This window comes from Leguminivora glycinivorella, chromosome Z (assembly GCF_023078275.1).
Source record: "Leguminivora glycinivorella isolate SPB_JAAS2020 chromosome Z, LegGlyc_1.1, whole genome shotgun sequence".
Classification (NCBI taxonomy): domain Eukaryota; kingdom Metazoa; phylum Arthropoda; class Insecta; order Lepidoptera; family Tortricidae; genus Leguminivora; species Leguminivora glycinivorella.
Genome location: NC_062998.1, coordinates 42,800,339 through 42,817,833, shown reverse-complemented (window position 1 = coordinate 42,817,833; position 17,495 = coordinate 42,800,339). Strand labels below are relative to the sequence as shown.

At 35.6% G+C, this 17,495-nt stretch overlaps 1 protein-coding gene across 2 annotated transcripts in view; it reads left to right on the top strand.

Annotated features, from left to right (window-relative positions):
• The window catches only part of LOC125241967 (carboxyl-terminal PDZ ligand of neuronal nitric oxide synthase protein), a 253,034-nt gene that overhangs the window by 211,826 nt on the left and 23,713 nt on the right, over positions 1-17,495 (top strand). Inside the window, exon 1 of one of the 2 annotated variants that reach the window (XM_048150686.1) lies at positions 4,733-5,475. The exons of the other annotated variant lie outside the window; for it this stretch is intronic. Within the exon in view, the coding sequence (XP_048006643.1) occupies positions 4,822-5,475 (654 nt within the window). The 5' untranslated portion in view covers positions 4,733-4,821. Of the gene's footprint in view, positions 1-4,732; positions 5,476-17,495 lie in introns of those variants that run through there. 2 annotated transcript variants of the gene reach the window in all.

The following is a 17,495-nucleotide window of genomic DNA, read 5'->3' as shown; positions in this document are numbered from 1 at the left end:
TTAAACTTAGCGAAAATCACTACCCATAAGTACCAGAGTTAAACAACTCTAAGCACTTATCCCAAATGCTGACTTTACGAGAATAAAACATAGATTTTATTCACAATAAAATCAAACACTCAGAAATTTGGGCAGAGGTTCCTCACTATTTAAAACAATTTACACTTTAAACCAGAGTCGACTGTCGGTCCACGATGCTTGAAAAATAATGAATCAAAACAATGCTCCCGGAGCTATTTATAGGACACGAATCTGGACATTTTTTCTGGACACGCACCTGTGAAATTATTTCTAGACATTTTATCTGGACACGCCGATATCCAAAATAAAAAGATCATAAGTGCTTTGTTTACACCCATACGCTCTACGAATTAAAGTCCACGTTTTCTCAGCAAAAGATGCTTCCTATCACAGGTGTTTCCACACCTGACTTAGAGAGAGACAGATATATCATTGTTTATACCTAATTAAACTACTTATTGCATTGCGCAATAGTTGAAATACTTGAAATACACCGTGTTCCATTTAACACTAAAAATATGAAAACCGCCTATTCAGAATCGAGAGCAGAATCGACTGAACCATATCCCGATGGAAGTAATATTTCCATTCAAATCAACATGATTAATCATCTTTTTACAAGTCTATTCCACCGTACCTGCAACACAACAATGTACACATTGCACCGCCAGAGGCTGCTCACCCCTTTCAATATTTAGGGTTGTCAATACTGGCCAGTTTCCTGGGCGAACTCTCCTTCCCGCTACGAGCCTGACGTTGTTTGTCATTTTAATTTTAATGTTTATCATAAGTCACTACAAACTAAACTCGCATCTAATCACAACCTTTGTCACTCTTAATATTGGCTCAAACCCGCCTACTACAATTGCGAAATCCACCGTGACAAAACCTCAAAGTGCTTTACAATGATATCTTAGCTGTCTATTGGTAATCCCTATGTCGCCGCAGTAACGCACATAAATAAATAGTTTTATAGTTTATGATGGTAATTAGCAATTATTTTACTAAGTGTAGTGTGAGGTTTTGAGTATTAGCAGATACACGTTGTATAAGGTGTTTTGTTGAACAAGCGCCATCTAACGGAGTTGTTTTACAATCGCTCGCCCGTTCAATAACTTCGCTCGCTATTCGCTATTCATGTACGTCTCTCAGTAGTTCTTAATGTTTAGTATTTGCTGAAAGATGGCGCTAATTTCAATAGACGATAATACGCTGATTATTTTTGTGTAATTATTTAATTCATTCGAATTCTGACATAGTTTTATATGAATAAATAGATACAAAGTTACATTTAATCATCAATTTAAACATTTGTTCTTTGCAATGTTTCTTATTTATAGCTAGATGAAGTTGTTCAGTTACAAGTAACCTGTACACTTCAAAATATCACTTATAAATATTTTGTCTGAAATCGACCACTGTTCCATTTAAATTTTAGTCCACCTGCACCTGCCATCACTTTACCTCATGATGAAACTCACGTGTTGCACCGTGGTGTGGCGACGGATTTCGGCATTCCTTAGCTTCCTTGAAGTTTGACATCAAGCATGACACCCTCCATTCGCTTTACTGAAAACAATCAACAACCGCTAGTGTAATTAATGAAGTGCAAGTGTCTACGAAGCGGCGTCGACGGAGTGTTCCCGAGTAATGGCCGGCCGTCGTCGGCCCGCCGGTTTGTTTATCGGTAAACTCTTAAATCAGAGTGCGAACACTACTTCGCTTGTCAATTTGCTGACTAGAACGCGTGTTACAAAATAAATACAAAACACCTTAAATCCCGTTGTTAGTTTAATCAGGTTCCAACTATGTCGTTTTAAGCTATTTATTCTTCCTCGTGTTTAAAATAATATATTAAAAATATGTGACATAAAACTCCACAAGATTACTACGGCTAAAACCCTATTACGAGAGCTCCTATTATCCATGAACTATGATCAGGCTGAAGAGGTCTTAAAATGGATGACCTAGTATCCTTCTGTTTCTGTTGTTTCTGTTATTTATTTATTTATTTTTATTTTTTTTTACACTCACACTTATACACTGCACATTTACACGAAATCAACACTCATTTATTATTATACTGCATGCTTAGAGATTGTAGCCTACAGTCTAAAAATCGTACAAGAAATGTATTAATTAGCTTTTATAAAATTGTATAGTCCCAAATTGTTAGATTTTGTTACATTTAGCATTTCATTTTTGATTTTCTTTTTTTAATGTATGACAATAGCCGAATCATTTTTGTTAAACTATCTTAAGTAACCGGACTTCCGCGAAACAAGCTTTGCCTAGTGTGGAAGTCACAGTAAATGATAAAATTGTAGCTATTCCTTTTCTTGGCAAATAAATTATTCTTATTCTTATATATCGTTCTATCACCAATTGCAGGAAGAATAGAGAGAAATAAAACCTACTTATTATTTAAGTAAAGTTAAGTGACCCCTATTACGGAGCAAATTAAAGCATAGTCTATAAATAAATTACCAACTGTTAGATAATGAAACGCTTTGAAAAATATCTAGGTGCTTCACTTTTAGGTTTCGTCTTTTTGCAAGCGCACTCCAGTTTTTAATCTCGCAAAGGATTTGGAAAAAACAAAGACTTCAGTTCAAGGGGTACCTTTTCCAAGGGTAGGTAATTAAACCCCGGAAACTGAATTTAAAAAATATCTCACTGTCATATTATTTTAAGTATAAATAAGCTTGTAATTTTCTCCCAAAACAATAATAGTTTTCTCACACAGAAAATTGTTATTATTGTATTCTCTTTATACAGTTATAAAGTACCTATATATGTAAAGAAATACGCAACACAAATTTTCCCCTGGAGTATACACGAAAACGTAACTTTTGTGAGTTCCGAGTGAGTTTCATTAGTTCGCAACGCCATTGTTTATAGACAATAATAAATCACCGATTCCTCTTCCAACTCGACTTTTATAATCAATTACCGGTTTTGATCATCGTTCTTGAATGCCATAAATATTCTAGCTACATTTTAAGAATCTTGAATTCTGTTTAAATAGGTAATCGTTTACAGTACATGTTACTCATGAATTCTGTTGTTGTATTTAGTGTATGTAGGTAGGTACGAATACATTGTATATGTATATATGTACACTCGGTTGCAGCTAGAGTAGAGTAGTAGAAAAAAACTAAGTGGTACACTTTCGTAAATTTTTCGAGTTTCATTGTGGCGGATATTCAGTAGGGAGTAAACCATGTATGCATAGGAATTCTACTAAAGATTCAACTACCAAACATGGAAGACCTAATTTCATGATCGTTTAGGTATATTATTAGCTTTCACTAGCTATTTACAACATTATAATATCCTTGCCTCCATTGATTTTTGTGTGAAAAATCTATCTATGGAATTATTATAAACTAGTACTATTTTATTAAAAGAGATAAATGCCTTACACATACCATCTTAGGCGCAGGGACCGCCCTGGGATGATTATAACTGTGTAGCTGATTGAATTGACCGATGGAGCCTGTGGATTTTCCACTAAAATCCTTCTACTACCGTCTCCTTGCTATAGAGGTCACAAGAGAGCGGAAGTACTTTCAGGTGAAGCAGACACGATATTTGGGTCGTTTGAAGAAATGACTTGGGTGACCAATGTAAACCATATACTTATCAAGGTTTCACAAACACCAAGTATGAGCTGCTCCTTATTTGGGGTTTTAGAAACCAAAATAGTGAGAAACACACCAAAATAAACCAATGGCAACAGTTCGGTAAGGGGAATAGTTACAGGTACCTACCTGCCTTTATCAAGTTTACCGAATGATTTTCGTGTAATACTTTTAACATGTCACTAACTTCAGAAGACAAAATAAATAAATGAAGTGTCATTTGATTCCGTACGGATTACATTACAAAACAAAGTCACAGGGGCTCTAATAAAATTACAACCCACAGCGCTGAATGAGAAATGAGAGCAACTATGTATAAAAATAATTAATATATCAAATGCCAATACTCGACGCAAAATGTCTTCACGACTGCCAATAGTCTGTAGTTTAAATACACAAATTAAATGTGATGTTGAAAATTGTAATGGGTTTTCTTTGGCTTACAATTGTTTGCGTTCAGTTATAAATATTCAATGAAATCTATTTTCTTGGGAAAAGTACATGATCATCTACTATTTAAAGTAAAGGTGATAAATTGATAATACTTAATAATTTGTTTTACAATCATAAAACAATCAAAAATAAATCACATTTAGAAGAGATAAATTGTTTCTATGTTATAGGTAAGCCTTTCCTAAAATAAATATATTTTTGATAACAAAGATCTTAGCGCTATATAATTCCGCGGTGGGGATGGGTGGATACCTTGAGAGTTTGTTTCTAAACGTTATTGTAATATTCGCTGAGAGTTCCCAAGAGTTTGAAATCGCGCAAGTAAATCACAAAAAGGTTTTTCGTCTTTAAGAAATGTTAATTTCAATCAGAGACCTTAATCCGTTTAAAGTCATTATTTGGGGAGACTTATTTGAGAGGGCTGAGAAAATAATGAGTCTCAGTCAATCACTTTCAACAAGTTAACGATTTTAGGTTAACTTAATCAGTTTATCAATAACTGTGACAGAAGTGTACCGCCGCATTACGCGGACGTGTTTATTTGCGGTGCAACTACAGGCGCGAGCGCAACCACGTTGCCGCTACTTCAGTCGGCGCGCGAGGAGCCGATCGAAACGCGCGTCGCTTACGCGCGCGACCTACCAATCTATTCCATCGTACACATTTCGTACCTACTGCTCGAACAGCAGTAGTCAATTGCGACATGGCGCATCATCCTGAACATGTTAAACAAAAACGAAATGACCACCTGCTAAAAAATCTACCTACAGAAGTACTACTGAAAGCAAGAAGCACTCTGTTTTCGTTGAGTGGTGCACTAAAATCTAAACAAGACCACAACAAAACGACATTGACACAAGAATCGAAGAACAAAAAGAATCAAAAATTGAAAAATAGTCGATCGGAACCAGAATTTAGAGAGATACACTCTAATAGACGAAGGAGCCGCGCCGACGGAATAGGTGCCCCTAAAGATTATACAGGTGCGAGGCCGAGACCGAAGTCAGTAGGACCAATGAAAGTATATAACAATGAAGAGGAATTCCGGGGTACAAGTGAACTAAAAGATACGCCATCGCGGTTGAGGCAGTTCGATTCCACTGAAGACATATGTGTTCAGTCCCAGCTAGTGATACCAGTTATTGACAGGTTCGGTAGTCAAGACATACAAGACACTAGTGAAAAACCACGAAAAAAACTTTCATTTCGTGAACCGGAAATAGTTCCCAGTGGTAGTCTTACATTAGGTAGATCAAACAAACATATGGGTGTCAATAGTCTAGCGCGTAAACCCAACAGATTGTCTTTGCGGGCTGAAGTGCATTCAGGTTTAAATGGTCTTGATTCCGATTTGGAGGTGAGATTTTTAAATTATTTTACTTTACCTTTGCGTATGTCCAGTAAAGTATTGAGTTATAATCAATTATAATTTATATATTGAAGCTTAAAATCTACTAACATTATGCACATCGACCTACGTATGTACAGAGAATAGATAACATAAACCACTTTCTATCTTCTGGCTTTTGATTTCGATTTAGTTTTTTATGGGTTAGGTAGCCACTTAGATAATTCCTTTTTGTTAAAATTCTATTACCTATTGTTCAGTAACTAAGTACCTATGTTTAGTATTCAAACTTAACGTTAATCAGTAATCATTACGTAGCAATTAGCATTTCAAGGATTGTTAGTTAGTTACCGCTCAACAACCTATTCTAACCCAGATGGGTAAACTAAGTCTTACTCGTATTAGGATGAAACCAATTTTCTTCGACGTTTTCCACACATATGTACATTTAATAATATTTAGTAACGACGTAAGGTTTGTTGATTGATTGGTTAAATCTTTGTTACGTATTTTTTTGAAATTACATTGTTATCAAACTTAGTTCATAGATAAATTGTATTGAACACGTGGTCAGTATCCGCTACATTTTCAGCGACACATTATTATGAATTTAATCTAGTTTTACGCTCGCAAGAGTAAGGACACGTCGCGTTTACAGTCTTGCCTAAAAAGCTACCCGATGTACATAAAACGGAATTGAATCCATGTGAGGTATCGCAAGCGAGGATGTGTGAATGAAGTTGTGACAGTCAGCGAGCCGACGACACCGACACCCGGGCATGTCGGTGTCACGCCGGATCGTTGCCTCACGTTTATTTTGACTCGCAATGCCCGCGTCCAAGGATTCGCTTTGCGGAAACGACAGATTTTTATATTAATGTCTCTAGTAACTTTTTACGCATTTATTTCACTCGGTCTTACGTCAAAAGCAACATTTCCGTCGTCGGTTCCATTTATTATCTGGAAATCTTTAGCTAACTATGTGTTGTGAGAGATATTTTGGAACTGCCGCCAACGTGTGAAATTACGGTTTAGAGTCGTTACTGAAACCGCGTCTCGGCATCATTAATTCTGTCGGTGCGTTTTGTTTACGTTGAACACAAAAAATCAACACAAGTGCTAATGTAGTGAGATCGAAATGGGGTTGCCAAGTCGACCATTGAAGACGGACGCTTTCAGACCCGACTCCGATGTCTGCCTATCAATAGCTAACGCTTTGTTCCTATCCACTCTCAATAACATTTGGATTTATTTAAGTCTTAAAGTGGTGGCGTGGCGTCACATTTATTTGAATATTGCAATTCTGACTTAATATAGCCGGGTTGTGAATTTAGGTTTTGAAAGCATTATTAATCTTGCATACATTTTATGTTATGTACGTTTATTATAATTATAACCTAAAATTTCAATACCGCAATACTCTTATTCACTATACATATGTATTACATTAAATAGTAGGTAGGTGCATATACAGGTTGATATGCAGATCTCATTAAATCTGTCTGTCAATCGGTCACTGCTTTAAATACTTCCTATATAAATCATTTCCCATATTCACTTTTGTTGTTTCGGCACAATAACCACTTAAAGTTGGAAATATGCCCTTTTCATCTCACATGCCCCTTTTGCTAAGTACCGAGTAAAAGACAGACCAACCGATGAGTGAGTAGAGCTTTTAAATATACTGTGCCAACATCATCCAAGAGGTTTTTTTACTCAACATTAAAGTTACTGTCAAGTATCTGACGGCACAAATCATAAATGTCATAATAAATAATACTAGGAATTTATAAAGGTCGTACTACACTTATTGAACAATTAAATTTATTTTTTGATGAAGTAACTCGATAACAGTCATGACTCATGCATGACATTAGTTTCTCAGCGAATTTAATTGTAATTGCCCTAAGGAACCTTCTCTTAAAGTTAACGGAAGTAAAAAAACACGTTGTACCTATGTTGTAAGCATTCAATTGAGTGTGAAATATTCGTAGCTGCAGAATTGCAGAAACCAACTAGGGAAGTAATAAATTATTTAGGCCGCAACTATGTTCCATTATTCTCTGCGTTATTAAAGCAAAATTTTGCAATTGCGGAGTATTTAATAATACTATTAGTCTAAAATTATTCTGTTTGTCTAAAATTTATATATAGAGGTACAAAGTAATAATTATTTAGATTTGAAACGAGTAGGACTCAAATGAGTTTGTGTGCCTTGCTTTTGCAACACACTAATGCGCAAAGTGGTTAATTTTTTGTCAGGGTGAAACTTCAGTCAGAGGGACATCTGAACTGAAAAACGTCGTACGACGTGCGAAAAGGAAATTCGTAACCTGTGTCGATTTAAAACGCTCCCTTCGGTTGTATTTTAATTTATCGCCACTCGTTTCGAACTTCCTTTTTTCCGTACTTGTATCGGAATGTAACACTTTAAGTTCTCGCGTTTTGTACACATTTTTTAAAGACACGGATCGAACGCGATAAAATAACATTAAACAAATAAATAAATATTGGGGACACCTTACACAGATCAACTTAGCCCCAAACTAAGCAAATATGTACTATGGGTGCTAAGCGACGATATACATACTTAAGTAGATAAATACATACTTATATACATAGAAAACATCCATGACTCAGAACAAATATCAGTGCTCATCACACAAATAAATGCCCTTACCGGGATTCGAACCCAGGACCGCGGCTTAGCAGGCAGGGTCACTACCGACTGAGCCAGACCGGTCGTCGAATATCATTGTATCGGAATGTACTGTTTCTGTTACTTTTGCAAAGAGGCTGGACACGTTCTAGGAGAGGGATTCGCCGTACCCACGTCAGGGTTTAAGAGGGGTCTTGCATTAGCTATACTTTTCCACAAAAGCATTTTATTGGCGGAGCACTCGTAAACCCGCGCGTGCGCCTTTACGACGGCCACTAGCTCTCATCCACCACGATACCGGCTTCGGCATTTCTTTGACCCCACTATGACGGCTACAGAAATAGAGTGATGTCGTGTGCGACAGGAGCCAACTATGATTGACGTAGAGGTCATTATATTGATAATACGTAATGTTTGTTTACGGATGTACCCATTTTTCATAGATTTTTTTTTCTTTCCTACAAGAAAGTTATGATTTCCATTAAATTTAAATCATGTTGCTCGAGTCGCGACTTCGTTCACGTTTAAAATGTTGTCGAAATTGTGGTAATTTTCAAAACTTTTTAATTTACTTTATCCTTACTACCTACCTCCATTCAAACCTAATTAAAAATCATAGACCTACCTACTGTCTCATATATGTTATTATAATTGATGTAGACTAGACCTGTACCAACTTCAGGATATTAGTTAAGTCGAAGTCACCTAGTCGTACACACAAACATCGAGAGAGGTGGGAGAGCAAGTTCCACCTGAGAAAATACAAGTAATCTAAAATTTGGTACTCAGGACATATAATTATATTTAAACATACACTCTTAGGATGATAAGGTCTTCAGGAGGTCCATTAGCAAAACTCCTTATGTTAGGTACTTACCTACTTATACACTCGTAATATTATATACTGTGACTACTCTCATGTAGATCAAGTTTAAAAGTAATCCATTCAAATTAGCACATCGGTCTTTAGAAAGAGGCGATTAACGTCACATAAGCAAGAAAGAGACAACGCTCTACGAAGACGAAAAACCGATGTGCAATCATTATCGCCGGGTACTGTAGATAATGTAAATATGTAAAGATTAATCAATAATTAGTTCTAATTAACCGGTATCGTAACAAGCCCCTTTGTATTTAGGTCATATATATGGCCTTAGCGTCTATTTCAGACGATTTATGGTGCAATGTCCGAAAGACATCGCTTTTTATGACTAACGAGACCTATGCGAGAGCGACACATTTATATGTTATATGCACATTAAAATTGATTTGTAATTTCTATTATAATAATAATATCTAATATTTGGATGTAGATTAAAATAGTGTTGTCATTTGACTAGTAGGTCGTTTCCGTATCCGGCTACATGCGGGCCCTAAATAATTAAAACTTAGGCAAGGCGGGATCCTGTTTACCAACAACTTGAGGAAGCCGAACTTTACTCGTGACATCCCTCATCTACCCCCCAAACTATCGCCGTTTCCTATTACAAAGTTCGATCGATCGTTTGTAGTAAATACTACACATAGACCACGAAGTGTCATATTGAAATATATAGTTTGTGAAACTAATACACGTATGTAGAATATATTTGTAAAATTGTATTAACATAACAAAAGCCTAAAAATGTAATCATTTCATATAAAATGCCGGCACTTTCTCTCAAACAAGACCATATAATACATGGAGAAGAACATTGTAAAATAAATTACAATGCTGCTTGCCAGTTCTGTTACTTGAACGGCTTGACACGCTACCGCGTATCTAGATTACACCAACTTAAGCAAGTGCCGTAAAACCCGGTCTCTCCGCCCTCCTAGGATACGTAATACCTCCATTGCCTGGTTTGAGAAAAGTTGAACATGCTATGTCTGCAGGCAATTTGCATGTTATTCCGATTTTACTCCGTTGTCGAGGATGAACGTGTCATATTAATAACGATATTGAATCATAGCGTCTTCTTCCATGTCGAGGAATAGTTATTCTCCCGCTTAGTCTCCAAGTTTTAACAGTTCATGAATGAGTTTTAAAATAAATAGTGGAATTTCAGATATTTCATCGAAAATAAGAAGATAAAAAGTAATTGGGCGGCATGTAACATATTCATGCACTAGTTTCAATTAAGAGAATTATGAACGTAGAATAAAAAGTGTTGTGTTTTTTTTTTTATTTAGAAAAGTAAAATGTACGTTTATATCTCGAATAACATATACCTAACCCATATTTGTACATTAGTAATGTAAGTATCATTTATGAAAAAAAATGTTAAGTCTTATTATGGCTGATCAATCTCATGTCTATATTTATGTTTCTGTATAGCACGTTCATCCACTCACGTGTTCAAACTTACCTAAAATTCTATACAAGCCAATCTTATTTTTAGGGTTGACGCTTAGCTCATAAATAAAAAACCAACAACCCAAAAACAAATTATTTCAATAAAACTTATTTGTTACGTAGCTTTAAAATAAATTATATTAATATTCTAAACTACATACTCGTATATATTAAAGCTAGGTATGTGATGATATATATATTTGACAGATTCCACACACGCTGCTATATTTTTTATATAGCTTAATTCAAGGTAACTCAAAATACCCTGCCGTAACAGAATTATTATGGTATGGACATGAAAAATTATAACAGCGTATTCCTGATGATATTTTAAGACTAAAATGTGATGAAAAATTAAAATGAAAAATTCTTTATTCACTTTAATGTATGTATTCATAGTTTAAGTTTCGGTAAGGTAACGGACCCAATCATGGACAGTTTAAGAAAATTTTTTGCCTGTTTTTCATATTTCACTCATAAATGTAAAAATTCTACCGCTAAGCGTGTTAAATCTTGAATGTCCTATCCTTCTTTTACATTTCAAGCGTATTGCAGAATGGATACTCCTATTAGTTTCTTCATACTTAACAAATTAAAACTAGGTGTTTTTTCTCCAATTATGGACGGCAGTTCTCCAGTAATGGATCCCCCATTATGGACAGTGAAATAAGTTTAAAATTTTACTTTTAAAGCCAACTGATACTCAATGAGTAAATTTTATATACCATAAATACAATTAGTTTGAGTTATTTTAACATAGGATTGTTGGTTGTAAATTTTGGTTTTGTAAATTGTTCCTTGTCTATCATAGGAGGTAGGCAGTTTTTGGGTTCCAGTAATGGACACTCGCAAATAACGGCATTTCTTTATATCTTTGGAGCAACAAACTAGTATGTTTTATACCTTATCTCATGCTTAATGCAGTAAGTAAAACGCATTCAAGTTTACACCGAGTATTATTTTTTTATATTTTTATACATGAACTCAACTCTCTTAGCAACATTACTAAGAATTCGTCTTGATATTTTTTTCACTAAACTGATGAATTTTATCTTGTCGCCAAATCCTTCAGAAATAACCGAATTAATTGAAACTTCAAAATGAAACAGCTCTACAACTCTAGTTTATGGTACATAGCCGTCAGTTTTTAGAAACTAATTTTAGATACTTATTTTTAAGGATTTGTGTTTTTTTGTCCATAATGGCATCACCGTCCATTATGGGGTATTTCACCTTACCCCTTTTTAAGTAACAAATACCTGTGTGATGACCAATTAAACATAACATCTTCCTATTAATCAGTACAAAAGGCCTTTTTAACGGCGTTCGTGCACGAGTGTTATTACGGACCATAGTCTCACTATTCTAAATACTCTAAATGATAAATGTAAAAAAGTGGCAAGTTACGCTGACAGTTTTATAAAAAAAAGTTTAATTTGTGTGTGAAAATACGTACAACTCTTTTTTGACAAAATGTGCTTAAACGAATTAGGTACCTATTATAGTTTTTTTTTTCTTTTGGCCTCAGAAATGCGTGGTTAAAATTATTCCTCCATCACCGTGTATATACAATGAGCTGCGCTTGTAACTGGCCCGTCCCTGCCAACGTTCATTCAAAAAGTATGTGTGGTTAAAGTAGAATATTTTATTATTCACCAGTAGAATTGTCGTGCCATTAAAAATGTAAAACCGGGAAATGAAAGAAAAGCGGCGCAGATTTAAGTTTATTTACGCCTGATTTTTCATTTCATCTACATATTTATCATTTATCGTGTTTGTGGGTAAAACTAGTACATGCAAAGAAAATAAATAACGTACGATTATAAAGCAAATATATCACTGCGTTTTTGTTCGGTAGGAAAAACGTCTACGACGAATAAATAGATCAAAGAAGTTTATTCCTGTCTCATATGTACTACGTGGAGGGTCTTTCCGAAGTCGTGCTTCGCGATAAGTGCCGTTTTGTAGAAATGCATGCGCGAGGAGGCAGCGTATCTCGCTGATCTCTGGCCGCCAGCCAAGGACGTGGCTCGCGGCTAGCGCTCCCGGGCCTAACTCCTGTTCCGGGTACAATACCGGCTATTGTCTTAATACACGTTACACACGCTTTCGTACATACGTAAAAACGCGCAATGGTGGGATACACCGAGATACAGTCGAGCAGGGCAGTTATGCTGAGCGCTGGTCAATACTAGAATTCAATTCAATATTATTTATGGCACTATTTCTTCTACAGCTGACGAACCGAATTGATTGCGGCATTTACCGCTTACCTTTTCTTGCCAAAATTCGTAATCATAGGAATGAGACATGGACTAGACGTGTTCTTGAAATAAAATAACAGAACTTGTATTATTAGATATAGAAGTAATACATGCTTTAAAAAAAATGTTATATTTTAGAGCAAACTAATGCTTGAATTAGAAATATGCCAGATACGTCCTAAATATAAATAAGTATACAGATATACATAGTGATATAAAACTAACAAAACAAACTGGGTGCACATAATTAAAACATAGATTTTATTCCCCAAACGATAATACTTTTAAATATTATGATATTCCTATTTTCATGCCAAATAAATATTAACTTAAATTTACGCCGTCATACTCGTAGTTGTAATTGACGTTGCTTGTCACGTTTATACATATCAAAATTTGCAATAAAATAAATTGCGTCTTAGAAAAGAATGCCCACTGTAAAAGTTTTGTTTATTGCTTAGTATTTACTTACACACAGCGACCCAAAGTGTGTTACACTAACTGCTCGCCTCTGGATTAGTGATGTGCCGTTCCCGAGCATATTCCCCAAGCGGGAATATACCCGGAAACGTGCCCGGGAATATTCCCCCTCAACGGAAATATAGGGGAATATTGACATATAGTATTTATACATATTTTATTTTCTATGATTACGTCAAAAATAGCTTTTTACACCGTTTAACAAGATATTAGACCGTGTAACTTATACTGAAAAGTAAATTCCCTATACTCCCGGGCATATTCCCATTCTTCTCGGGAATATTTCCAAAGTTGCTGGAAATATTCCCCTGATTAAAATAAAACAAATGATACAAATGTACATACTCAATAAACAAAACTGCTAAAAATCTTCACAGTTGCGGATTTATATTTCAATATTCCCTTATCAGGGGAATATTCCCGGGAAGGAGGGAATATGCCCGGGAATATTTCCAGTGGGAATATTCCCATTCCCGGGAATATTCCCACGGCACATCACTACTCTGGATCCAATCCTCTGCAGTTTCTTTCCCGTGTTCAACCTGGAGCTCGTGCAGATCCCCGCCCACGGCATCATCCCATGGAAACCTAGGCCTACCAGCCGGGCGGAGTGCTGGGGGGTTACCATGACGTGCTAAAGCCGTTCAGTTTAGGTTGAAAGAGAGGGACGGAGCTATGTAACTGCTATAGCTGTGTCCCTTTCTCTCAACCTAAACTGAACGTCTTTATTACGTCATGGTAACCCCCCTGTTCCTTAAAAGCTTTCTTCACTGCACGAATGCCTCGCAGTCGCTCTAGCTGACCCAGCCTCCGAACTCTCTGTGCTTTTGTCATTGTTTGGTTCAGCAACCAATTGTTCTATTCCGGTGATTTTTTGGGATTCAGCTGACGTCGGGTATTTGTGTCGGTACGAGGATTTGGACTCCTTCAAAATCTTCAGCTATATCGTCTATCACCGACCGTGCCTGCCTGCCTGGCTTCGCATGCCAATGTCTTATTGCGGTCTTGTAAATTCGAATTTTAGCTTTCCTGCTACGTGTACAATTTTATAAATTATTATTTACATGGAATGATGATAATTAATAATCGTCCATATTAGTCCGTTTGTGGTGTGCGGATATAACATTATTAACCAGCTAATAGGTGTTGCTCCCTCTTGCGCGCTCTCAGAGGTTCTGTTGCTGCCATTTGCCGAACTAGCTGTCGAGTTTTTACCTCTACCTCTATATGGGCCGGTAGACTAAAAAGCTTCGCAAATGTTGTCTTAAATTTCAAACATCCACGAATTGAAAGGTATTTTTATCACTATGTGAGTCTGTACTATCAAAAACATTCATTCGAATTGAGAACCTCCTCCTTTTTTTGAAGTCGGTTAAAAAAACCGCTGCCTACTTATTTTATCTCAAATAAAATCTTTATATCGGCAGCTGTCGGGAATTACACATGCGTTTTATGACCTCCATGAATCTCCTATCGACAACTCCTTACCTATTTATTTACGTTCAACTAATTAACGTCCGAGACGTAACTTATTACTAAACAGCCCTTATTGTGTTTATTATGATTCTTAGGAGTAAGCGGCTTACACCATTTCCAATCAGAGAGGATAAAATCAGTATTTGGGCGTATTATTTCTATAAGTATTTTAGCATAATGGCTCTTAGTAGAATTATTTTGTAATTATAGTAGTATAATTACAAAATAATTCTACTAAGAGCCATTATGCTAAAATACTTATAGAATATAGCCTTGTAATATTGTATTTTGGCTGGTTTCTAATTCGCTCGATAAGTAACTAGTATATATATTTTATACATCTAATAAAACCGCAAAAGATTTCTTTTCTACATTTAGGGCTCAGCCACGACATTGGTCTAAGCGCGACAGCGGTGAGCGGCGGCCATACATTGGAGAGAGACACGGCGATGGGACTTTTCACTCGCACGTATAGCCGCCGCTCACCGCTGTCGCGCTTAGACCAATGTCGTGGCTGGGCCGTTACGCTTCAGAGTTGGTTTTAGGTGACAAATTATTTTTCAATTGTTTTGTTTCCGCCCTTATTTTTAGGGTTCCGTACCAAAAAGATACAAAAGCAACCCTCATGGCGACGCTCTGTACGTCCGTCTGTCTGTCTGTCTGTCACATTTCTAAATATCTCGAGAACTACTTATGCTATCGATTTGAAATTCCCCCCCCCCCTCCCCCCCGCCTTATCTTCGAAGTTTACCAACGAAAAATTATGATTTTTTACGGAATATCTAAATTTTACAGGAAAAATAAAATCGTGTCTGTACTACCTTCGAAACTTTTTTTTTATTCACAAAAAAAATCAGAATTTAACTTTCACTTCCCTTGCGGATTATATCGAACTCCAAATGAATACGAGATTATACGTATAAAAAATCTCTTTTGAATAAAAAAAACCTCTCCAAATCGGTTAACATTATAAAGAATTATCCCTGAAAAACTGACATACTAAACAGGTCGCGCAAATTAGTGAAATTGCCGAGAGATGGCGCTGTACCTGTAGGTAATTATAGTCAAATCTTTAAAGTTATACATATGAGATACATGAGATTATTTTAACTTTTGTAAGTTTATAAGGATACGGAACCCTCGGTGGGCGAGTCCGACTCGCACTTGGCCGGTTTTTTTTGTCAGGTTGAAACTTCATGAGGCCATAATTATCAGGCCTCGGATTATTTTTCGCATGGTAAGATGAAAGAAAACTATGGAGTCGATATTAAAATTAAATTGTTATTTATATCCAATACTCATACTCATTCATTTAATTAAGAACGAAATTAAATTATAAATAAAATAAATCATATGAATAGAAATAAATTATATTGTAAATAAAAATAAAATAAAATAAAACATTACTTTCGTAATGTGGTCCTAGTTTCTAATATTCATAGTTACAGGAATTAGTGCCTCAAAATCTTGACAAGGTATGGCATGTGCATTGTCCATTTCAAAATTACAATTGTAAAACGAGTAAATAATGGCAACTTTTTCCATATTTTCTGGGCTAAAACTGGTTCTATATTGGTTGAAAATCCACTTGTGACTTGAAAAAGATCGTTCTACGTCAACGGAAGTTAGCGTAGCATATTCTAGAACTCGCTCAAATTGCAATAAATAATTAAGTGACACATCGCGTCGTGAATGATTGACATGACATTGACATGCAAATGATTTTTGATAAATCAGCTAGTACGTTTACCGCAACAAAGTAGTCTGAACCAAACAAAATAGTAACTAATTTGATATAGTTACAGGGTAAATGTAACCCTTTACCAAGCAAAAGGCTTCCCAAATCACACCACATAAATAATTTCAATTACATTCAGTAAGATTAATTTTCGATTAACATTTTCGATCTGTCAACCTGCACAAGGGACAAAAGTATTACGGGACTAAGAAAATTAGTGAGTATGAGTATTAATATGAATTAAAGTTTAGTTTTAATATCGACTCCATAGTTTTCTTTCATCTTACCATGCGAAAAATAATCCGAGGCCTGATAATTATGTACTGAAAAACGTCTTACGATACTGGTGAGAAGAGATAGTTCCTAACTTTAAACCTTAAACTTTTAAACCTTCGGTCGTGGTCGTCGTGGGTCGTCTTTTTCAGTAAGATAGGTCCATGCTATTTAACCACATTAAAAATGTAATTTTGATCATTATTTGCGACTAAAACACTGAAATGGACACAGGATGAACGACAATGAAAGTATCGCAAATAATAGTTGTCATTAAAACATTCTACTCATTTGTTGAGTAAGTACCCGCCGCTAATGTACTTGAAGTATTCCCAACTTTATCAATATTTTAATAAAACGTATGTCAGTGTTTAGAACTCTTAGCGTCATGATTAATGATATTAATTAAAGAGTTTAACATCCGACTCGTTTAGTTATGTTTCATATTATAACGTATTTACTTACCTACATATACATATTATGTGCCCTATATATTGTAATTAAATATGCATAAATAACCTTATTTATCAGTGAATTTTCTTGTTACATCTTTACATTTAGATTTATTGTAAATTTTTGTGTAAATTACTTAAATTCTAAAATCTATTCGTCATGTCAGTAGTGTCATAAAATAATGTGGTGTTACTTCTTCATATTTATCGTAATTACTCAAAAGTTGTGTCAATTCGGATGAAATTTGATAATTATGAAGAGAGTTTGTGTTCCGGGCGGACAAAAATATCGATACCTCTGGGTTCAATTGGCGTAAAGGACATTTTGGCGAAAATGAGTTATATATACAGT